The 24,951-nt window shown below is 44.4% G+C and overlaps 1 protein-coding gene across 6 annotated transcripts in view; it reads right to left on the bottom strand.

Moving 5' to 3' along the window:
• VPS8 (VPS8 subunit of CORVET complex) overlaps positions 1-24,951 on the bottom strand; it is a 224,996-nt gene that overhangs the window by 189,200 nt on the left and 10,845 nt on the right. For all 6 annotated transcript variants that reach the window (XM_073360260.2, XM_073360261.2, XM_073360262.2 and 3 more), the window contains exons 5-6: positions 19,717-19,749; positions 18,519-18,573 (exon numbers count right to left, since the gene is read on the bottom strand). In XM_073360260.2, coding sequence (XP_073216361.2) covers positions 18,519-18,573; positions 19,717-19,749 — 88 coding nt within the window. The remainder of the gene's footprint in view (positions 1-18,518; positions 18,574-19,716; positions 19,750-24,951) is intronic.

Raw genomic sequence — 24,951 nt, 5'->3', positions numbered from 1 at the left:
ACAGGATGCGAAGAGGTCCCACCTGTGGAGTCCCCCCACCTCTGGAAGAACATACGGACCGCCTCTGGGTGGAACAACTACTCGTGGTGAGTTCAGAAGGTCCTGGTGAGGCAATCTGATAATATGTTCCTGGCCCCAGGTAGATGCGCGGCTACCAGATGGATGGCATGCTGCACACAGAAGTCCCAAAGGTGGAGTGCTTCTTGGCAAAGGGCCGATGACCTGACTGCCCTGCCTGTTGATGCAATACATTGCTGTGGTATTGTCTGTCAGGTCCTGCACCACCTTGCTCTTCACTTGGGGCAGGAAAGCCTGGCAGGCCAGGCAAACCGCTTTGAGCTCCCTGACATTCATGTGGAGGGACAGATTGTCCTGCAACCAGCAGCCTTGCATGCAGAGCTCATCCAGGTGGGCTCCCCGACCAAGGCATCAGAAACCAGAGTCAACGACAGGGATTGAGCCACAAAAGGAACTCCCTCCAACACTGATTCAGGGCTCAACCATCAATCCAGGAATGGTCGGATGTGAACCAGCACCCTAACTACCGGTCTAGATTGTGTCTTACTAACTAACTACTGTAAACAAACTATTCACAAGGCCTTAAGGTTCAAAGACCGATGTAGAACAACCATTAGCCCTTGTGAAATAAGGGAAAGACACTCCAACTAGCCACCATGGTCAGCAAAAAGGAACTGAGAGGAAATAGGGCCAGCGGCACCTAATATACTGACGCATGAGCGTGGCACTTAAGAGGGCGCCACAGCTGACCCTACTGATACTGCTAGGGCAAAAATCTCCAATGGTCTGATCCTGTGAGTGCACACACACCTAGAATAGAACAGACATGAGCAAGCACTTGAAGAACTGTTCGCTTGTGGGGGGGTTCTAGGTTTTCTTCCCCTGTGAAGGGCTTATGGAGCTCCTATCCCATGACAGAAGGAGGAACCAGACTTCGCCAATAAAATGCCATCGCTATCTGCTTGCAGGGGGAGTCAGACCTAGGCCTTGTAGAAGTACTCTGTTTTGCCTGGCTCCTGGAAAAGTAGCCAAAGGTGGCCTGCAGTGGAGAGCCACAAACAGCACATATGCTTGTCTCCTCTTTTACTGTTCTTGGAGGCCAGATCCACGAAAAGAACAAATAAAAACAAAAAAGAAAGAAAGAGTCAGACCCTCAAAAATAAGATTGCTAATACAGTAAGCTGCAACAGCCAGCAAGAGAGAACCCTGCCTCCTTCACTGCCCAGCTCATACACCCTCAACTGCAATATACGATAACCTGGCCTTTCAGCATTCAAAACAACACTGTAAAGCAGGAGACACAAGCCATTCATGCGACGTACATGCACAATGCAATATTACTATACCTTTTCCTTTTCAGTCCATCGGGATAGGGTCAAGAAAGAGAAAAGTCAGAGAGAAATCAATACAACAGAAGAAAGTGAAGATAGCAGTAACAGACATACTATCAAATAATGTAAAGAAGGGTCTAGAGCCTCCAAATTCTGCTGGTAGAGCTTGTTTTGTTAACTCTCAATGTTTTGTTTATTTAATAAATGGGAGAATGGGAATTTTAATAAATGAGAGAAAGAGAGAAGGGTGGTTGGTAATCATATTACAGCAGAAAAAAATTAAATATATAGAATTACTACAGAAGTGTCTATGCCAGACTTAATCATGAAGTCAGTATGAACAGAGCAATCAAAGAGGAAGTATAATGGAAAAGCAATAATTTAAGAGAACATTTGTGATTTTCATCTTATGACCATGTATTATGCAACATAGTAAATGACAGGAGGGATTTTTTAAATCCACAAATTTTTGAAAGTTTGTTTCAAGTCCCCAGGTAGGATTTTCCCACATGATTTAGGAGCATCAGCACCATTGACTTTCACTGGGACTTGTGCTCCTAAGTCTTTTAGGCAATTATGAAAAAAGACCTTTCCCTTCCCCCATAGTAAGGAGCCACACAGAAGCAAGAATAAAAATACACAGATAATTCTGTCAATGAATTTTGCTAGTGAGCTCATAATATTCAACCCCCTACATACCCACAGTATTTTCTGTATGGTTATGTGTCCACTGCAGAGCTAACTGGGGCTCTTACTTGGGACATCCTAAACCCCCTCCATGCTACACACAAAACCTTCTCACCCAAATTTGGTGCTGCTTTAAATCCAGACTAGCTGATCTATTGGGGGGCGTGGTGTTTTGTTTTTTAAACCAAGCTACTCAAAGACTTCAGTAAGTCTGGTAGGAAGTTTCCTCTTATTTACAGAAGCAGCCCCTTGGATTATTTATTTCTCAAATCACATTTATTATGGAAATGCCTACAGGCCAGGCCAGAATAGGGGCTCATTGTGCTAGGCACTGCACAAACATAGTACAGGGAACGAGCACACGGCTAGGAGTCAGGATTCACAAATTCTATTCTGAACTCTCTCCGACTAATCTTACAACTTCACAAACATTTAAGTTAGGCCTCTCACCACCTCTCTGACATAGGTATATCAATGACCCATCTACAGATGGCGTATGAAACATAACAGGTAAGTAACTAGACTAAGATCACACACAAGAAGCCTATGGCAGAGCTGACATTAGGTCCCGATCTCCTGTCTGCTAATGCCTAATCCACTCACCATACTGCTTAGACAAATTAACTCCCTTCAGCCTCAGACATGCAGTCTAATATTCATATAAATCTATTGTTTGAATACGTTCAGTTTTCAAGAGATGTTACAGAAATAGAAGAGTTTAAAGAAAAGCAACAATCAGAGGCACACAAAAATATCAGTCATATGAGAAGAAACGAAGATGTGAACGGTTCAGAGGAAACAAATAAAAGGTAACTGACAGTATTAAGAAAAATACTCTATAGAGAGTATAGAGAAAAGAGACACAGGCCTTTATTTACTGATACACAATGGAACAAGGAGTCACTCAATGACATTAAGGGCATATTTAAAAACAAAAAATATTTTTACTTTTAAACACAATGCAAAATTACCCTGTGGAACTTACTTCTACAACACAGAGGACAAGAGCTTTGCACCTTTCAAAAGAGATTGGATATATAATAATTAGAACAGTTACATTACAAAGGATGAATGTTTATAAAGGCTATAAAAAAAACCTCATGCCTCAGGGTGTAACTCAGCCACTGACAGAAGTCAGGAAGAAACTTCCTCCCATGGACAGATTTTTCTACTGTGACATTTCTTGTACTGGCTTCTGAATACAGTTGGAAACTGGACACCTGACTACACACAGACAACTGGTCTGGATCATGCAAGGCAATCCCCATACCTCTGTAAAGGTGTACTTGAAAATCCCTCCTTAGCAGTCTCCTTCAGTTTCTCCTACTGATTTGACAGACTGGGGGTAAGAACTATTGTTTTAGATAAGAGCTTTCAAAACTACTTAGCAGAAAAGAGAAGTGTATAGTACGTATTTCTGTTCTGTATTCAGAACAAAGCTGATTACATATTCATATATATGATGAAATGTCCTCTTTAATATGCTCTTTAGTTTCCACTAGAAAATAGAATCTACTAAACATTTTTAAAAGTCAGTAAGTATGAATGATCTGTACTCAAGAATTTTAAGTGAGTTGGTTGAGGAGTGCTCCAGACCAGTAAGGTTAATTTTTATTAACTTAGGAGAAGTCAAGGTTGTGCCAATATGTATAAAGGATAAACAGGATAAGCCCTGTAATTATAGGCCAGTAAGCCAGACCCTGATCATGGGCAAAATACTGGAAAGGCTGATACATGATACAGGAACAATCACTGATGCAGAGCACTTGATAAGGTGGGCACAGTTAAACATACTTCTCAATACAGCTAAATGCAAAGTCATACAAGTAAGAGAATGTTGATGAGACTTACAGCAAGGGGGATTGCACCCTAGAAAGTAGTGACACTGAAAAGAACTTGGGGTCATTAACAACTGCACATGAGCTCCCAGTGTGGTCATGTGGCCAAGAGGGCCAACATAAGTGGATACACTGCGACAGTCTGTACCCCTATGCTCACCCTTTTTACAAAACTATAATGGATTTTGTATAAAGTATGCTTTGTGAGGTATCATTAGAAAACTCAATTTGCTGATCATTATTGTCCTGGCAAAATGTGTGTGGCAACATTGTATCTAAAATTGTAAGATTCTACTGTAGGATGTTACTAAGACATATTCAAAAGCTGGGGACACAGTCAGAAACCAGTTCCTCAGAAACAAAAGACAAACTGATGCCTCATCCAGGTGTCAATGAAATCAAATAGACTATTACCTGGCTAAGTGGTCATTCTTTGACAGGAAAAAGGGTGAGAGAAATTTACATCTTGCCAGTGAACAGCTGGAGGTTCCCTCTCCATAGACTGGCTGTCTCCTGATCCTCAGCTGGAGATAATTTTCAAAGGAAAAGAGAGCTATCAGACAGGAAAGCAGAGGCCCCAAAATCTCTCTCCCTTCATCACTACTCACAGCATTACCACTACCTGAAGGACAAGGAAATTAACACTGAACTGGGGGAGAGATCCTGACAAAGGATTTCAGCAAGTAAGACTGCTAAAGTATATGGAGAGAAAAGGAGTACTTGTGGCACCTTAGAGACTAACCAATTTATTAGAGCATAAGCTTTCGTGAGCTACAGCTCACTTCCTCAGATGCATCTGAGGAAGTGAGCTGTAGCTCACGAAAGCTTATGCTCTAATAAATTGGTTAGTCTCTAAGGTGCCACAAGTACTCCTTTTCTTTTTGCGAATACAGACTAACACGGCTGTTACTCTGAAACCTGTCTATATGGAGAGAGAAACCTTTGCTTTGAATTAACTTAGCTTGTTAAGTTAATTAGATGTGTTTTACCTTTTATTTACTTTGTAACCAATTCTGACTTTTATGCCTTATGTGAAATCACTTTAAAAAAAAATCTATCTTTCTGTAGTTAAAAAACTTGTTGTATTGTTTTATCTAAACCAGTGCTTGCATAGATTTTAGATAACAAGGTTTGTGCATATAATTTTCTATTAATGAAATGACAGACTTTATATGAGCTCATATTGTCCAGGAGAATACTGGGCAGTAAAAGATGCACATTTCTTTGGACAGTCTAGGACTGGGAGTTTACTTGTGTTCCCCACAGTGTAATTCATGGCTATAGCACTCACAGTATAGCTGGGAGTGATTTACATGCTTTCCGAAATTTATATCAGAAAGACTGGTGCAGATTGAATCGCATCAGGACATCTCATGCGAGATGTGGACAAACCCTCTTCAAATGGAAAATGAGGCAAACACCTGTACATGACTGGGATCTCCAGGCTCAAACGATAGAGCACATCATATGAGGAGGTTACTCACTGTGCAGTAACTGATGATGTTCTTCGAAAGGAGTGCCCTGTGGGTGCTCCACTGTAGGTGTCGGTGCACCCCTACGTCGTCGTTTGGAGGTTTGTACAGCAGTACCCGTATTGGCTGCACGTGTGGGGAGCCTGCCTCAGATAGCAGTCTTGTCTTAATAGTGCGCATGCACGGCCGAACTCCTCAGTTCCTTCTCTACAATGGAGGCCGCCCAGCTCTGAAGTAGAGGGGAGGCGGGAGGGGAGCGGAGCACCCACAGAGACACTCATCTCGAAGAACGTCAGTTACTGCACAGGTGAGTAACCTCCTCTTCTTCTTCTAGGGGTGTCCCTGTAGGTGCTCCACTGTAGGTGACTGAAAAGCAGTATCTCCCAAGGAGGTAGGGACTTTGGATCTAGAAGGAATGCAGTGGATAGAACAGCTCTGCCCATAAGCATATTGGTAATGGGTCCCTGTGTAACAGCATAATGTTTTGCAAACGTATTTTCAAAAGCCCAAATGGCAGCTCTGGAAATGTCCTTAAAGGGGGACATCATGCAGAAAGGCCACTGAGGCCACCATGGATCTGGTGGAGTTAATCCTGATAAAGGTAGGAGTCACGTTCTGTAGTTGATAACAGAGACAAATGCAACTCGAGGTCCAGTTGGAAAGTCAGTGGTTAGAGATAAATGAGCCCTTAGAGCGTTCCGCAGTGGGGACGAATAGCCTGTTGGAACGCCTAAAGGTTTTAGTCCAGTCAAAGTAGAAGGACAAATCTCTGTGCATGTCCAAAGTGTGCATCTAAGATTCAAAGGAATTTGCATGTGGTTTTGGAAAAGGTAGGGAGATGGATAGGCTCATTGACATGGAAAAATGCGTGCACCTTTGGGGAATTTCGGGAAGTAAGCGTAGGGTGACTTTGTCCTTAAAAATATGGTGCATGACGGATCTGCCATGAGTGCTGCAATTTCGCCTGTGTGTCTCACACAGGCAATCGCTACCAGAAACGCAGTTTTCATAGATGTAGGAGGGAACATGTGGCTAATGGTTCATATAGTTTTGGGTTAGGCATGTTAAGACTAGGGGGAGGTCCCAACATCGATTAGGCAGTTTGATGTGTGGGTATAGGAATCATAGAATATCAGGGTTGGAAGGGACCTCAGGAGGTCATCTAGTCCAACCCCCTGCTCAAAAGCAGGACCCATACCCAATTAAATCATCCCAGCCAGGGATTTGTCAAGCCTGACCTTAAAAACTTCTAAGGAAGGAGATTCCACCACCTCCCTAGGCAATGCATTCCAGTGTTTCACCACCCTCCTAGTGAAAAAGTTTTTCCTAATATCCAACCTAAACCTCCCCCACTGCAACTTGAGACCATTACTCCTTGTCCTGTCCTCTTCCACCACTGAGAATAGTCTAGAACCATCCTCTCTGGAACTACCTCTCAGGTAGCTGAAAGCAGCTATCAAATCCCCCCTCATTCTTCTCTTCTGCAGACTAAACAATCCCAGTTCCCTCAGCCTCTCCTCATAAGTCATGTGTTCCAGACCCCTAATCATTTTTCTTGCCCTTCGCTGGACTCTCTCCAATTTATCCACATCCTTCTTGTAGTGTGGGGCCCAAAACTGGACACAGTACTCCAGATGAGGCCTCACCAATGTCAAATAGAAGGGGACAATCACGTCCCTCGATCTGCTCGCTGTGCCCCTACTTATACATCCCAAAATGCCATTGGCCTTCTTGGCAACAAGGGCACACTGCTGGCTCATATCCAGCTTCTCGTCCACTGTCACCCCTAGGTCCTTTTCCGCAGAACTGCTGCCGAGCCATTCGGTCCCTAGTCTGTAGCTGTGCATTGGGTTCTTCCGTCCTAAGTGCAGGACCCTGCACTTATCCTTATTGAACCTCATCAGATTTCTTTTGGCCCAATCCTCCAATTTGTCTAGGTCCCTCTGTATCCTATCCCTGCCCTCCAGCGTATCTACCACTCCTCCCAGTTTAGTATCATCTGCAAATCTGCTGAGAGTGCAATCCACACCATCCTCCAGATCATTTATGAAGATATTGAACAAAACCGGCCCCAGGACCGATCCCTGGGGCACTCCACTTGACACTGGCTGCCAACTAGACATGGAGCCATTGATCACTACCCATTGAGCCCGACAATCTAGCCAACTTTCTACCCACCTTATAGTGCATTCATCCAACCCATACTTCCTTAACTTGCTGACAAGAATACTGTGGGAGACCGTGTCAAAAGCTTTGCTTAAGTCAAGATACAATACATCCACTGCTTTCCCTTCATCCACAGAACCAGTAATCTCATCATAGAAAGCGATTAGATTAGTCAGGCATGACCTTCCCTTGGTGAATCCATGCTGACTGTTCCTGATCACTTTCCTCTCATGTAAGTGCTTCAGGATTGATTCTTTGAGGACCTGCTCCATGATTTTTCCAGGGACTGAAGTGAGGCTTACTGGCCTGTAGTTCCCAGGATCCTCCTTCTTCCCTTTTTTAAACATTGGCACTACATTAGCCTTTTTCCAGTCATCCGGGACTTCCCCCGTTCGCCACGAGTTTTCAAAGATAATGGCCAATGGCTCTGCAATCACAGCCGCCAGTTCCTTTAGCACTCTCGGATGCAACTCATCCGGCCCCATGGACTTGTGCACGTCCAGTTTTTCTAAATAGTCCCTAACCACCTCTTTCTCCACAGAGGGCTGGCCATCTATTCCCCATGTTGTGATGCCCAGCACAGCAGTCTGGGAGCTGACCTTGTTCGTGAAGACAGAGGCAAAAAAAGCATTGAGTACATTAGCTTTTTCCATATCCTCCGTCACTAGGTTGCCTCCCTCATTCATTAAGGGGCCCACACTTTCCTTGGCTTTCTTCTTGTTGCCAACATACCTGAAGAAACCCTTCTTGTTACTCTTAACATCTCTCGCTAGCTGCAGCTCCAGGTGCGATTTGGCCCTCCTAATTTCATTCCTACATGCCCGAGCAATATTTTTATACTCTTCCCTGGTCATATGTCCAACCTTCCACTTCTTGTAAGCTTCTTTTTTATGCTTAAGATCTGCTAGGATTTCACCGTTAAGCCAAGCTGGTCGCCTGCCATATTTACTATTCTTTCGACACATCGGGGATGGTTTGTCCCTGTAACCTCAACAGGGATTCCTTGAAATACAGCCAGCTCTCCTGGACTCCTTTCCCCTTCAAGTTAGTTCCCCAGGGGATCCTACCCATCAGTTCCCTCAGGGAGTCGAAGTCTGCTTTCCTGAAGTCCAGGGTCCGTATCCTGCTGCTTACCTTTCTTCCCTGTGTCAGGATCCTGAACTCAACCAACTCATGGTTACTGCCAGATTCCCATCCACTTTTGCTTCCCCTACTAATTCTTCCCGGTTTGTGAGCAGCAGGTCAAGAAAAGCTCTCCCCCCAGTTGGCTCCTCTAGCACTTGCACCAGGAAATTGTCCCCTACGCTTTCCAAAAACTTCCTGGATTGTCTATACACCGCTGTACTGCTCTCCCAGCAGATATCAGGAAAATTAAAGTCACCCATGAGAACCAGGGCATGCGATCTAGTAGCATCCCATTACTAAGTGATTCCTTAAGGGACTTGGGGTCCCTTAAGGAATCACTTAGTAATGGGATGAGTAAAGACAGTCCTATCGTCAATGGCATCATAGAACACTGTAATTGCGGCCAAGTGGAGTTTGATGGGACTCAGAGATTAAATTATCTGGACTCTCCCTAATAGATAGTTGAGGATTAGTGGGAGAGGCATGGAAAAAAGGAGCAGTGTTTGTGACAGCCCACCAGTGTGTAAATCTTGTCCAGTTATAAAGGCAGGTGGTGCATGTAGAATTTGTTGTGTTATGAAGAAGTACATTTTGAACCTGCTCCAAACAAGTTCACTCGGCATGAGAGAACCATGAAGGAGCCAAACCTTGAGGTGTAACATGGTTAAATTGGGGTGGAGTAGTAGACCCTGTTGGGACAAGAGATTTGGGCAGAGGGTAGTGGGATGGGTGTGGAAAGTGACATCTTGGTAAGGAAAGGGTATCATGCCTGTCTGGGCCATGTGGGGCTATCATTATGACTCTGGCTTGGTGTGTTCGTATTTTTAATCAATAATTTGTGTATGAGTGGTATCAGGGAAATGCATACATTAAGTCTGTGTTCCATGGGAACATGAACTCATCCCTCGAGGAGCATTTGCCTAGTCCCGCTCTGGAACAAAATCTTGGGCATTTCTTGTTTGCTGCAGTTGCAGAAAGGTCTGTGGTTGGGTATCCCCATGTGTGGAATATGTCTAGTACTATATCCTCATTTAGTTCCCATTCGTGGTCTATGGGAAATCTTCTGCTGTAGTCATCGTGGTGGTAGAGAGAGAGCCAGGTAAGTATGCAGCTGATATTCAGACATTGTGTCTGAGACACTAATTCCATCGTTTCATTGCTTCTGTACAAAGGGAGCGGGATCATGCCCCCCCCCTTGCCTGTTTACATAGAAGATGTATCAGAGGAACAGCCGTGTTAGTCTGTATTCGCAAAAAGAAAAGGAGTACTTGTGGCACCTTAGAGACTAACCAATTTATTTGAGCATGAGCTTTCGTGAGCTACAGCTCACTTCATCAGATGTTTACCGTGGAAACTGCAGCAGACTTTATATACACACAGAAATCATGAAACAATACCTCCTCCCACCCCACTGTCCTGCTGGTAATAGCTTATCTAAAGTGATCAACAGGTGGGCCATTTCCAGCACAAATCCAGGTTTTCTCACCCTCCACCCCCCCACACAAATTCACTCTCCTGCTGGTGCTAGCCCATCCAAAGTGACAACTCTTTACATAATCAAGTCGGGCTATTTCCTGCATAGATCAAGGTTTTCTCACATCCCCCCCACCCCCATACACACACAAACTCACTCTCCTGCTGGTAATAGCTCATCTAAACTGACCATTCTCCAGGTTTAAATCCAAGTTAAACCAGAACATCTGGGGGGGGGGGTAGGAAAAAACAAGAGGAAACAGGCTACCTTGCACAATGACTTAGCCACTCCCAGTCTCTATTTAAGCCTAAATTAATAGTATCCAATTTGCAAATGAATTCCAATTCAGCAGTTTCTCGCTGGAGTCTGGATTTGAAGTTTTGTTGTTTTAAGATAGCGACCTTCATGTCTGTGATTGCGTGACCAGAGAGATTGAAGTGTTCTCCGACTGGTTTATGAATGTTATAATTCTTGACATCTGATTTGTGTCCATTTATTCTTTTACGTAGAGACTGTCCAGTTTGACCAATGTACATGGCAGAGGGGCATTGCTGGCACATGATGGCATAGATCACATTGGTGGATGTGCAGGTGCACATTCACCTGCACATCCACCAATGTGATCTATGCCATCATGTGCCAGCAATGCCCCTCTGTCATGTACATTGGTCAAACTGGACAGTCTCTACGTAAAAGAATAAATGGACACAAATCAGATGTCAAGAATTATAACATTCATAAACCAGTCGGAGAACACTTCAATCTCTCTGGTCACGCAATCACAGACATGAAGGTCGCTATCTTAAAACAACAAAACTTCAAATCCAGACTCCAGCGAGAAACTGCTGAATTGGAATTCATTTGCAAATTGGATACTATTAATTTAGGCTTAAATAGAGACTGGGAGTGGCTAAGTCATTATGCAAGGTAGCCTGTTTCCTCTTGTTTTTTCCTACCCCCCCCCCCCCAGATGTTCTGGTTTAACTTGGATTTAAACCTGGAGAATGGTCAGTTTAGATGAGCTATTACCAGCAGGAGAGTGAGTTTGTGTGTGTATGGGGGTGGGGGGGATGTGAGAAAACCTTGATCTATGCAGGAAATAGCCCGACTTGATTATGTAAAGAGTTGTCACTTTGGATGGGCTAGCACCAGCAGGAGAGTGAATTTGTGTGGGGGGGTGGAGGGTGAGAAAACCTGGATTTGTGCTGGAAATGGCCCACCTGTTGATCACTTTAGATAAGCTATTACCAGCAGGACAGTGGGGTGGGAGGAGGTATTGTTTCATGATTTCTGTGTGTATATAAAGTCTGCTGCAGTTTCCACGGTAAACATCTGATGAAGTGAGCTGTAGCTCACGAAAGCTCATGCTCAAATAAATTGGTTAGTCTCTAAGGTGCCACAAGTACTCCTTTTCTTTTTATAGAAGATGTAGGCAATGTTGTTGGTAATTATCCTGACATGTTGGTTTTGTATGAAAGGAGAAATTGGAGGCAGTCATTGCATATTGTTCACCGTTCTAGACATTGGATGTGAAGGGATGTCTCGGCAGGAGACCAAAGACCCTGGGTAGTGTATTGGGGCGTGTGTACTCCCTATACCATAAGGGATGCATCTGTAGTGAAAACAACCGATGGGACGTCCTGTAGAAAGGGGACCTGTAGCAAAGGTTGTGAGGCAATGTCCACCAGTGGAGAGAGAGTCCTAGACTCTGGGAGGTATGTATAAAAGTTTGTTCAGACCATGGATATTCGGTCTGTAGACAGTGGAATCCAGCTTTGGAAACCTCTCATGAAGAGGCAAGCATTCCTGACTACAAAACTGCAAGAGGCCATGTGACCTTGGAATTGTAGGCAAGCTCGTGCAGCCACTTGTGGACTGTTGCACAGCTTGGGAATGAAAAGGTTGATAGTGTTAAAAACGTGGAGTGGGAGAGATGCTATTCTTTTGCATGAGTTAAAATGTGCTGCTATGAATTCCAGTTGTTGGGTGGGAGTGAATGAAGATTTACTTAGTTCATTCACAGGCCAAGAGCATGGAAATATTGGACTGTCCATTGTGTGGACTGAATGGCTTCTTGGAGGGTCCTGGCTTTGAAAAGGCAGTTGTCGAGATAAGTAAAAATTATGATTCTCTGCCTTCTGAGATGAGCTGTTATGACTGTGAGGAGTTTGGAAAAGACACAAGGCGCAGTCAAGAGGCCGAAAGGTAGGACCCTGTACTGGTAGTGTTGTGAGCCCAGAACGAAGCGAATAAAACGTCTGTGAGCAGGATGTATGGTCACAGGAACATAAGCATCCTGCAGGTCGAGGGCTGAAAATCCAATTTCCCTGCTCCAGTGCTGGAATTACGGTTGCAAGAGTCACCATTATTTTTTTGTAATTTTATTTATCGAATTTATTGAGGCATCTGAGGTGAAGAATGGGTCGCCATCCCCCAGTTTTCTTTTGTGTTAAAAAGTAATGGGAGTAGAACCCTTTTCCTCTGTGTTGGTCAGGCGCTGGCTATACTACTCCTAATTGGAGGAGGTGATGAACCTCTTGGTGGAGCAGTTGTTCGTGAGAGCGGTCCCTGAAAAGGGATGCGGGGGGGAAGAAAATGGGCACTGAAGTATGGATGATATTTTCCATACTATCGGCCACATTTTCAAAATTCGCTTACTAGTGGGAGTGAGTTGACATGGAGTGATGAATTGGTGCGGCGACATTGATATCTTGGTCACAGATGTTGTTGTTCAGATGGTCTATGACTTCGTTGAGTATACACTGGGTAGCATGGATGTTGATAAGGTTGGTATTCATATTGTCTCTTCCTTTTGCAGGGGTTTGGATACCGAGAGACTATAATGTTGCTCTCGAGTCCTTCATGGAGTGAAGCACATCGTTGGTGTTACTGGCAAATAGTTTTTCACAATCAAAAGGGAGATCTTCTGTAGTATTCTGAACCTCGCAAGGAAAAGACGACGACGACTATGAAAGCCGTGAAGCTCAATGCATCATGATTGCTGTAGCAGTGGACCTCGCAGCTGTGTTGGCAACATCAAGCGCAGCTTGTAGTGCGGTATGGGAGATGATTTGTCCATCAGACTATGGCTTTAAACTGATGGTTCCCTAACCCCCCGGAATGTCATCAATAAAGTCCATGAGTTTCTCATAATTTCTGTGGTCATATTTTGCCAGAACAGCCGCATAATTAGATATCCAGAATTGTAATGTGGATGAAGCATACACTTTACAACCAAGAAGGTCCAGCCTTTTACTGTCTTTACCAGTTGGGGTAGACCTGGGAACTGGTGTTTGTTCTTTTGGTTAGCTACCTCTACTACCAATGAACTTGGCGCTGGGTGAGTAAAAAGGAACTCAGACCCTTTGGAAGGAATAAAATATTTCCAGTTAGCTCACTTACAGGTAGATCTGCTAGTAGCTGGTGTCTGCCATATGGTTTTGGCAGGATTCATAATGGCTGGATTTATAGGTAAGACAATCTTGGATGTGGAGGAAGGTTGCAGGATGTCAGTCAACTCATACTGCTTTTCAGAAAACTTCCTCCAGATTAATCCTCAACTCATTGGTGACTCTTTTGAAGAGGTCTTGAAATTTTTTAAAAATCATCTGACAGTGTTGGTGGGAAGGCAGTACAGCTTCATCTTGTGTGGATATGGGCTCCACAAGGGTTGGGGAAGCATGTGTAGCGTGTTTATCAAAGAGTGGAGTAACAGCTGCTTGTTGGGTCTCATTCATAGCCATGTGCACTGGTGGTAGCGAGGTGGCATTGCTCCTATTTTTGGCATCTTGGCAATCATAGTAGAATCACTTATATGGTGCTCATGGACCCCATATTGCCACTGACCGGGGAAAGGCATAGGTGGTGCCATCCATGGGTTTGTATACCAGGGAGGGAGGTCTTTGATGAACAAAGACCTAGATTTTCTGTGACCAGTGCTGATTTGGCTCTGTGACTGGGAGAACTGGTATGGTGAAAAGTCTCCCTGCGCTATGGCTTCCTCCTCACTAGAAAAGTGAGATACAGCTGGAGACAGGCGTCTGGACCGCATGCAAATGTCTGGAGAAAAATAGGTGTCAAGTAGAGGTAACTGTAGGTTAGGTGACACCTGTAGGTCGGGTGAATGAATGAACTGCTGTGCCGGAGAGTCTGCATGAGAGAAACCCTCTGTTAGGAGCGCCAGCAGCACTGGAGGGTCGTTCGGCACCGAATTTCTCTACACCATAGCGCTCAATGCATGCGCTGAGGTCAGCGGTGCCGGGAAGGTAAGCGCAGCCCGGGTCTGTTCTGGTAAGGTCCTCTGTGCTAGCACTGTGCCCACTGCGGTGCCAGACGGTGCCAGGAGAGAGGCAGGCAACTTGAAGCCTGAAGCCTCGGCACCGGGAACTTGGGCTGTCACCACAGCCAGAGGCGGAATTAGCGCGATGCTGGGGGAACCAGCACATCAAAGGTGCTGAGCCGAGAAAAGGTCTGCATAGAAGAAATAGACCTGCTCAGCAACCTTTTTTCTCGCAATGTTTCCCTTCTGGGTGAGGGAGGCAGGCGTTTTTTTGTTTTGGTTTTTTTTGGTCCTTTTTGGAGGTAGGAGGGCTGCAGTTCACTGAGGAGCCCATACCTGGATCAGAAGCAGGTCCGAGTGACTTCTGCCCAAGAATCATTTTCAGACGGAGTTCTCTATCTTTATGGGCCCTGGATTTTAATTTGGAACAGTGGGCACACTTGAGGAATAAGGGACCCCCCCCCCAGGTATTTTATACACTGGGAGTGACCATCCGACATAGGGATGGCGTCCCTGCATGCAGTGCACCACTTAAATCCTGGGGAACCAGGCATATTAGCGTTGGCTGGAGACTAAGAGGAACAAGCGGGAACAATTTTTGTTTTTTTAAAAGGGATGAACTTATCTAGTAACTACAGTGCTAAAGTAAGGGGAAAAAAGGATGTAGAATGGGTAAGAGAAAAAGTTTTAACGAGTCTGCTGTAGGTCCGACTCCAGCCGGGGACAGTAGAGAAGGAACTGAGGAGTTCGGCCACACATGCGCACTATTAAGACAAGACTAGTATGTGAGGCAGGCTCCGTGCATGTGCGGCCGATAAGGGTACTGCTGTAAAAATCTCCAAACGGCAGCACAGGGGCACACCGACACCTACAGTGGAGCACCCACAGGGACACCTCTCAAAGAAGAACTGAATGTCTCTCATTCTTTTGCCGGGAGCCTGAAGGACATGCACCAGCTCACCGCTGCAGCAATGTGCTGGCTATCAAAAACTTAGATATAAATTTGTAGTTGTTGCTACCTACCCAAACCATACAAAAGATGATGATGATATTTACATGCTGGAGGCTATGTGTGGACAGACCAGGAGTGGTTGTTCTCACAGTGAAGCAGTGTAAAAGGTACCCCAGATTGGAGAATTGAGGGGACACAGTTGTCCACCTGTCTAGATTGTACCCTGAGGAATGTCACATATATAAACTAGGGAATAGAAAGTAAGAGGGAGATATTCTGTATTCAGTATTAGCAACATCATTACTGCAATACTGTATCCAGTTCTGGAGTCCACACTCTAAAAGAATGCTGAAAAATTGGAAAGGGTTCAGAGAGGAGCTACAAGAATGAGTCAAGGCCTGGAAAACCTGCATAACACTAAAAGATTTAGGAAGTTCAGTCCACTTAGCTTATCAAAGTGAAGATTAAGTGGCAACTTGATCAGTCTACGTCACCTACATAGGGAGAAGATTTCTGATGCTAAAGGGCTCCTTTAAATTAGCAGACAAAGGCATAACAAGAAAAATGGCAGGAAGCTGAAGTCAGCAAACTTCACACTGGAAATAAGCAGCACATTTAACCATGGGGATTATTAGTCACTAGAACACATTATCAAGAAATGTGGTAAACTGTTCATCATTTGGAGGCTAAACACATCCAACTTGATTTCTAAAAGACATACTGTCAGGGTTCCCTCCCCACTCTGAACTCTAGGGTACAGATGTGGGGACCTGCATGAAAGACCCCCTAAGCTTATTTCTACCAGCTTAGGTTAAAAATTTCCCCAAGGCACAAATCTCTATTTGTTCTTGGACTGAGGTATGCTGCCACCACCAAGTGATTTAACAAAGAACCAGGAAAAAGGACCTCTTGGAGTTCCTCTTCCCCCAGCAATCCTCCTAAGCCCTTACACCCCCTTTCCTGGGGAGGCTTGAGAATAATATCCTGATCAGTTGGTTACAAAATGATCAAAGACCCAAATCCCTGGGTCTTGGAACAATGGGGAAAAAAATCAATCAGGTTCTTAAAAGAAAGATTTTATTTAAAAAAAAAAAGTAAAAATCATCTCTGTAAAAATCAGGATGGAAAATACTTTACAGGGTATTCAGATTCAAAACACAGAGGATTCCCCTCTGGGCAAAACCTTAAAGTTACAGAAAACAGGAATAAACCTCTCTCTTAGCACAGGGAAAATTCACAAGCAAAACAAAAGATAAGCCAGGCAAGGCAGATTAGTTTACCTATACTGGCTGCAATATTGGAGACTTGGATTAGGATGGGTTGTAGAAGATGGATTTCTGTCTGGCCCCTCTCAGTCCCAAGAGAGAACGGCCACAGAAACAAAGAACCCCAAACAAACCCTCTCTCCCCACCCCCACCCCCCCACCAGATTTGAAAGTACCTTTTGTCCCAATTGGTTCCTTTGGTCAGGTGCCAACCAAGTTATTTGAGCTTCTTAACCGTTTACAGGTAAGGAGGAATTTTAGGCTACCCTTATGGTTATGACACATAATGTAGCTCAAACACATCTTCTGGCCTAAGAATCAATGAATAATTAACACTTTCATGCCACCTCATGTTCTGGAGCCTGCCTCAAGGCACCCAAGAACATAATTCATCTTCACGTTCCACTGTGACATTGAACAGCAAACCAGATAACATCTGTTTTAATAATGCTTAGACTGTCAACTTTCTAATGTATTTATTGTTAGAGTTTTGAACATGTCTTAAAGTGTTTGCACATGATTTACAAGTCCACGATTATGTGGATTTTGAATCGTGGGAGAAGAAATGCCAGTCATGCTGAAGTTATGGTAAACAGAGGAGAAACCTTTGAAGAACCCCTAATGTAACATTAAATGTCCAAATTCTACATTTTAAAAGTTGATACTGTAGTTTGACAGACAACTTTATCTCACTTTACTACAGCAAGGTTTCTGATGTGCCTTAAAGAGTTTGTAAATGATTGGATGTTTTTGAAGCAGTATTACATATATATTGTTCCAAGATTTTATAGATATTGCTTCTGTCTTTTCCTTTGTGCTTTGGATGGGGGTGTATGGAAACATTCTCTGTACTGATTGTCTCTTTTCTTCTTTACAGAGAAAGGAGGAACAAAGTAGTTTGCACATATATAGTGCTTTACAGGTTCAAAGCACTGTATCCGACTGATGTAAACTGATCTTTACAATATCCCTGTAAGGCAGGGAATTATGCTTAGCAGCATCTCCCAGCTATAATATGGGGAACGCACAGTTTTTCCTAAGGTCAGCCAGGATGAGAACTCAGCCATTCCTGGCTCCCAGTCCTGTGCGCTAGTTACCACTAGTCTGCTAGTACCTCAGAACACCACATGCAAATTTCCACTGGTGTGGTTGGATATGGTTGAGAAGATAGAGTACTGTTACTTCTGCTAGCTTCAAAAGTATCTCACACTCAAAGTAAATCATGCAAATTTGGCTTTTAGATTACAGTTTACATTTAATTGAGAATATAACAAGTAGGACCAATTCTTGTTCAAGTTTGATTTTATCCTCAGCCCAAAATATTTAATAGCAGACTTCTCTCACCTTGAGAATCAGTCCAATAAGATTATAAATCAGCAATTGTAATAGCTAAGAAATGTATTACATTGTTAGACTTAACATGTCCTGCCAACATTTAAGTCAGGATGTAATCTGATAACAAGGAATCTATTATTTGAAAAATTAGGACAAATCCTAGCAAAAAGATGATAAACATTGTGACACAAATTTATGCTGATCTTGTTTATATTGCCTTAACATTCTGTTAAACCAAAATGAGGAATTTTCCTTAAGTATAAGAGACTTCTATAATAACAATTGCTTAGAAGATAGGAAACATTCCAGAAGGCCTATGAGATTTCTGTTGTGTGAACTCTAGTCAACCTGACACAACTTGTTATAAAGTTATAGGAAAAAATAGACAAATGACAGAATGGACACTTGCCATTTTTTAAAGCAATTTGAGTGTTTTGTCACGTTTATGACCCTGTATTTTGTACAGTTCTTTACTAAAATGAATTAATGTTTAATATATAAATTAAATATTAAAATATGACATTCAGAATGGGATCTGAATGCTAAAGAGGCACCAAAAGGATATTTTTAACTTACCAAAAATTAATGCCAAACCATGGGAAGTCCCCACTGCTATCAGACTTGACGCTGCCTGAACAGAACATGGAGAAAAGTTAAATTTTGAAATATTGAACTGCCACAAGTCCATGATTTAAACCCAGTCAGCATCTTTATTGCTGCTGACCAAAGTTAATAAGCAAAGGGAAAACCATTTTAGAAAGCTAGACAGCAGTGTACATTACAGCAAGCTTCCCACAGACAAGTAACAAATACATACAATTCAAAATATCTGTATCAACCACCCATCACAAGACTGCTATTAAAATACAATTTTACAGCTCCCTAACTGCGATGATCCCGCCCAGCTCCAACCCTGGAGGGGGACCCCTCTCCCAGCTCCCAGCCACTGGGCAACAGGGTCCCTGGAGCTCCCAGTCACTACAGCGGGGGCGGGGGAGTGCGACAGGGTGCTGGACCCTCCTCTCTCCTCATTTTGTCAGGGATGTTTTAGTAAACGTCAAGGACAGGTCACAACCTTCGTGACTGATTGATTTATTGTCCATGACCTGTCCCTGATTTTTACTAAAAATATCCAAGACAAAATCGTAGCCCTAATTATTTATTTCTGTCTAAATGACGACTGGTAAGGAGGATATATCAAGGGAAACTTGGCATTGACATTTGCCAATCTTTTACCTCACATACAATGGGAAAATATTAGTGCCTAAGTTCACGTATACACTACAGCTTAAGCCGTATAAACCACCCCCCTGAGCAACGTAAGTTACGCAGACCTAAGCACCGGTGTGGACAGCGCTATGTTGGCGAGAGAGCTCTCTCCAATCAGCTTAGAGCGTCTGCACAAGCAGCAGCGCCACTGTAAGCTCGGTAGTGTAGCCATAGCCTAATGAGCCTTGGTCATGGTCTGAAAAAAGGTAGAAAGTTGTGGGACAGGTGATCAACAGAAGCTTCCCAAATGACATTGCCCTCAACGTGACAATAGTGGGGGTGAGGGAAGAGGGTAGAACTCCACTGCAATAAGTGAGGTGTCTCAGGCTACTCCTTCTGCCCTGCATGCTTAAGATTCTGAGTGTGAATCAATGCCACCTTCTGGGAGAAGGCATAGGATGAAAACGTCAAAGTTTCAATACTGCACTATGGAGTATGAGGGATGGACCACAGATGTAACAGGACGTTTTACTATACTGTACTTTACAGTTCTTTCAGTACTTACTATTGCAGTAGGTAAACCAGCATCCACTTTGTCCTACAGTGACAGAAAAGTCATTATTAATAAAGTAAAAGGAGGCAGGGCTCCTTCCCTGTGTACATTTCTGTTCAGTCAGTACAGCTGCACTTTTGGAGAATCGCTCTGTGCTGCGTCTCATACACACAGTGCTCCAATAGCAGCACCAACACGACAATGAGGAGACTACGCCAGCAGCATTGTGTGGTCCTGCCTGTGGAACTGTCCCACAGAAGGCAGGAGCGAAGCTGTGGGAATAGGTACAGAACCCCATGATTCTATGGGAAATTTAAACCCCCCAAAGTGAAGAGGGTTATTTGCACCCACTCCAAAGAAAAAAGATCGAGATACACAATTAGCTTTAGCCTGCCACATGAAAAATATTCACTTTCAGTTAAGATTGCTCAACTGCATTTCTTATTAATGCAATTTAATAGAAGTCGAGAAATCACCAGCTGCACCAGCATTAAGATTCAAACAAAACTAAATGAAAAGAACCGTTACTTACCCTATGGTTCTTTGAGATGGATTGTCCATACCGATTCTACTCGTGGTGCACATCTGCCCCATGCATGCGAGATTGTATTTTTCTTTTTTTAATAACAATATCCTTAAAAGGCAGGGCAGCCTCAATCACAACTCAGTTCCTTTGCCAATAAGAATCCCAGAAAGCGGGACCCTGATTAGCAGGGATGTAGAGCAGATCATGGCATCTGTGTGGACATAAGGTACAGAGAGCAGGCTGCCATCGGTTCAAAGAGGGTACCCCAACAGACCAGTTAGAACCAAGTCACAATCCCAGAAAGGGGGAGTCTCCTAGACTGGGGTGAAAATGTGGGAGACCCTTGAGAAATTTTGATACCATAGGGTGAACATACATAACGTAACCCTGCACCTATGAGTAATCTGCAAAGATGGCCACCACGTGTACCCTAATCAAGCCCAGATGGAAAATCTTTTCCACTTTGCAGCACAAGTGAGTCTGGTAGAGGGCTTCCTGCTCTGTAGGAAGACCTCCTAGACCTCAGATGAACGGTCTCTCTCTAGGGGGGGTTAATCCAGCCAGCATCCACACAGTCAGATGCAGTGAAGCCAGGTTCAGGTACAGTAACCGGCCCTTATTTTGAGAAAGTATGTTGGGAAGGAAAGGTAGGGTTATGGGTGGGTCCACAAAAGTTCACCTGAGAACCAAAACTGTCTGGGTCTTGCTGGGACTATCAAGATGACACAGTCCAAGTCCTGCCCGAGTTTCTTGAGAACTCTGAGGATTGTGTGAACATGCACTAAAGTACAGAGGAGCCATGGGAGGAGAAATGCACCCATCTGCAAACCTGGGCCTACTCCGTACCCCCAAGAGCAGAATGCCCAACACTTGCTGTTCTTATACATCATAAATAGACCCATCAACAGCTATCCCAACTTCAGAAAGATGCTGTGTATAACAGAATTGCTGAGGAACCGTTAGTAACTCTTTCAGAAGTCCTGTTGAGACAATCTGCAAAGGTGTTTCACAGTCCAGGAAGGGGAATAGACTCATGTGATTTGGTGGACTAAGCACCATTCCAACAGATGCAACACTTCCTGGCAGAGTGGAGATAACTTTGCCCCTCCCTGCATGTTGGTGTAGTAATTCACAGTGGTGTCATCAGTGACTACATGGACAGGGAGACATTAGAGAAGAGGAAAGAAAGCCTTGCAGGTGAGTCACATTGCCCTGAACTCCATACGTTCATATGCGGCAAGCTCTCAAACAGTCATACTTTTCCTTGGGCTTTTAAATGGCCAAAATAGCTCCCCGCTACAAAATGGAAGCACCTGTTATTACTATCTTGGTGGCAACAGAGAGAGACTGGAACGGATCTGTACACCAGTTTTAAAAAGATGGGGACTTCTACAGGGACAGTGATAAGCTGGTCCATGCCGCATTTTCTGGGTGGATATATATGGATTTCAACCAGCTTTCTAGCAGCTAGAGGTGAAGATGCTGTGCAACATAAATACACACTTCCATACATCCCATGAGTTTAAGACACGACTTCGCTGGTGTTCTAGGGTACTTGCAGAGCTGGTTGATAGAATCTGCCATGGTTGGAAAGCACTATTCATTTGATAAGCTCTTGCAGACTTGCAGTCCACTGGAGCCCAGATAAACTGTATAGATTAGGTCAGGGTCACAGAAGGCTTGTCCCTGTTGACCCTGAGACTCAGGGAGCTGAAGAAACAAAGGACTGCATAAATGAAGTTTTTGACTTTTTGAATCCCTGAACAAGCCAATTTTACAGGTAAGGACATACTTACATTTGTACTCCCAGTCTGCACAGAGGGGCAGCTACTCCTTTGTGAAGACGGGACTGGGGGAGGGCGGCGATGGACAGAGGCAAATGTTGAGAGGCCAAAAGGCAGTAACTCCTTGTACTGGCACTGACAGGTCCCAACCAAAAATCTGAGCTTGGTGAATGGAGATGTGAAAGATAGAGAGCCACAAACCAGTCCAATGGATCCAGGGAGGGGAATACAGCAGCTAAAGTAACCATATGGAATCTGAAATGTCGGACGGAGACATGGAGATGTCCAAGGCAGAGGATGGAAATTCAACCCCTCTTCTTCTATTCCCACTACTTTTTCATTCCAAAGAAGCCTCTTCTTTTTAATTCCAAAAGTACTTCCTCCACAGCTCCAAGTCATATTAAGGAGTTCACTTTCTGTTCCAAAAAAAGGACACTCGTGAGAGCATTCCCTGAAAGGAGATGGGGAAGGGGGTAGGCAGAAACTGAATGGAATACCCTTGACTAACTACCTTGAGGACCCACAGGTCTGAGGTTATTCTCATCTAGTTCCTCAGGAAGAAGGTTCTCAAAAGGGGTGGATGGGGAAAGGACGAACCATAAAACGTTCTGCCAGGCTCTCAACACTCACATCAAAACCAGTTCTTTAAGGAGGTGCAGCACGTGGGATGGAGGAGGATTGAGCAATGTCTGTGGAACCTCTGTCTCTTGCATGGAGGCTCAGAAAACTGTTATGTGTAGGACTGACTTGGATTTGCTGATTTCTCTGTGATGTAAAAACACAATGTGGGAACACAAAGGCCCAATGGTTGAAGAGTTGCCTTAGTGCACTTAAGACTGATGTGTTGTCTGTAGGGTTGGGGGGGATGGAGAAGATCGGTAACCTCAAAACAGGAGGTCCTCTTGTGGTTTTGACTTCCCATTGGATTTCAGGTGTCTGGACCCAGGAAGCAGGTCTCATGGCAATGCCAGATGCCATGGTCTCTGCCACCATATCCAAGCAGGTCCTGGTGGCCAGCTACACCTCTACCATCAAGGTCTTCACTCCTCCTAGTGTTCTCCTGTGGCAAATTGTTCAGGAGGTTTGAGAATCGCTCCCAAAGGAGGAAAAGAAAATTTTAAAAAATCAAGCTTTGAAAGCAAAACTTGATAATTAGCCACCCTCAACTGGAGGCTGACAAGAATAGACATTGTGGCCAAACAGGTACACTTTTGGGGGCGGAGCTCCCTCTTGTTTAGATTTCTCCTGGACCACCAGTAGTCAGGTGTCAGGTGTTGGAAGAAACCCTCAAATCCCCTCACAGGGGGGCTAGCATTTCCTATCTGCTTTGAGGTAGGTGGAATGAAGGTGGGAGTATGCCAGATCTCCTTCACCAGCAAAAGATCACCCTCATTTTTGAGCATTGCTATTCAGCCCACCTTGCAATGTGGATAACATCCAAAAATTTACCTTTTTTCTTCCTGAATTATCTCAGATAGAATGTCCAAAAGGATTGCTGAGAACTTTGAGGAGATCCTGGAAAATTTTAAACTCATCTTGTGAGACTGAAGAAGATACGTTAACAGCTTCACCCAGAGCCAAGGAAGCTTGTTGAGGAGGTTGGTGGTTCCTGGACAGGAGAAAGTTGGTCTTTCCAACTGAAGTACTCCTCCGCTGTGTTTGGGAAAGTGGAGCAGTTAGAGGAGGCTAAAATTGTTTCCTCAGAGAAGGGGGTATTGGTTGAGAAACAAAAGAAGTGGGTCTCTTCCAGAGTAGGAGTTCATGCCCAAGGGAGGCCAATAATGGCCAGAGTTGTTAAACTGTAGAGGATATTGTGACGAAGATGCTCTTTGGAATCTACTATGTTCATCTTTATAGTACTCTCTGGGCTGTCCACTAAATGCCCACTGTCTCACCCAGGGAGGAGATCGGGATCTGGAGGTAGAGGAGCCTCCAGTGCATTCAAGTGAGGACAAGCAGACATAGGTCTCCTCCAGAGAGAGGCAGTCCTGTCCAGGCTATCAGGTCTGCACGGTACCAGATGGAACAAAGCCAAAGTAGACAGCTGATTCAAGACGTCTCTCAAAATGGTCCAAGAGAGGAGACTGGTACCAGACTGATGAAAAGTTCCACCAATACCAGGATGTTTGGTACCAAGTGGACAGCAGTGCCAAGGAAGTGCTCAGTGATGTGGTAGGTGGTAGTCACCAAGGGTCTTGGTGCTAGAGCACATAGTGCAGACGCCATGCCAGAAGCACCGCAGTCCTTTTGGAATGGAGTCGTCGTTGATGCCAACGCACCAGGACAGGGCTCGAGGCTGCACTTCCTAGCAGAGGGAGCTTGAGAAGATCTGAGTCTCATACTCAATGAAGGACGGCAAATTTGCATCTGACGTCCTGACTGCAGTGGTGCTTCTTTTCTCCTCTCCCTGGTGCCTGAATGCCATCTGTGGGAGGAGAATGCAGGAGACGTAGAGGTGGTACCACAGCTAGCCAGCGCTGAGAACAGGAGCAGTTGAGCTTTCCCAGGCTTCTTGGGGACAATAGACTGGGGTTGCATGGACATCTCCATCAAGAATAACGCAGCCTTGTCTCTCTGTTCTTGAGGATCTTTTTAGCATATCAAGCAATGCTATGTTGTGTCCCTCTCCCAGGCAGGTGAGACATCTGCAGTGCACATCATTAGTGGGCACAGTGGAGTTGCATGAGGGGCAGGTATTAAAGATGGGAGACTTGAAAGTCACCAAGATGAACAAAAATAAATAAAAACCAAAGTTTAAGAAAGCTAAACGAGTTCACAAGTGAGACAGGAGAAACTGTTGCTCGAAGACACAGACAGTACTAGTGTTTCTTCTTACCACCCATGGCACGATGGAACTGAGTGACAATTACAGCTGCCTTACCACTTATGTCCTCGGCTTCAGTGGCCGGGAGGGCACAAGGGAGCAGCCACAGCCGA

The sequence above is a fragment of the Lepidochelys kempii genome, chromosome 9, assembly GCF_965140285.1.
Source record: "Lepidochelys kempii isolate rLepKem1 chromosome 9, rLepKem1.hap1, whole genome shotgun sequence".
Lineage (NCBI taxonomy): Eukaryota > Metazoa > Chordata > Testudines > Cheloniidae > Lepidochelys > Lepidochelys kempii.
This window is presented reverse-complemented; position numbering and strand designations above follow the sequence as displayed.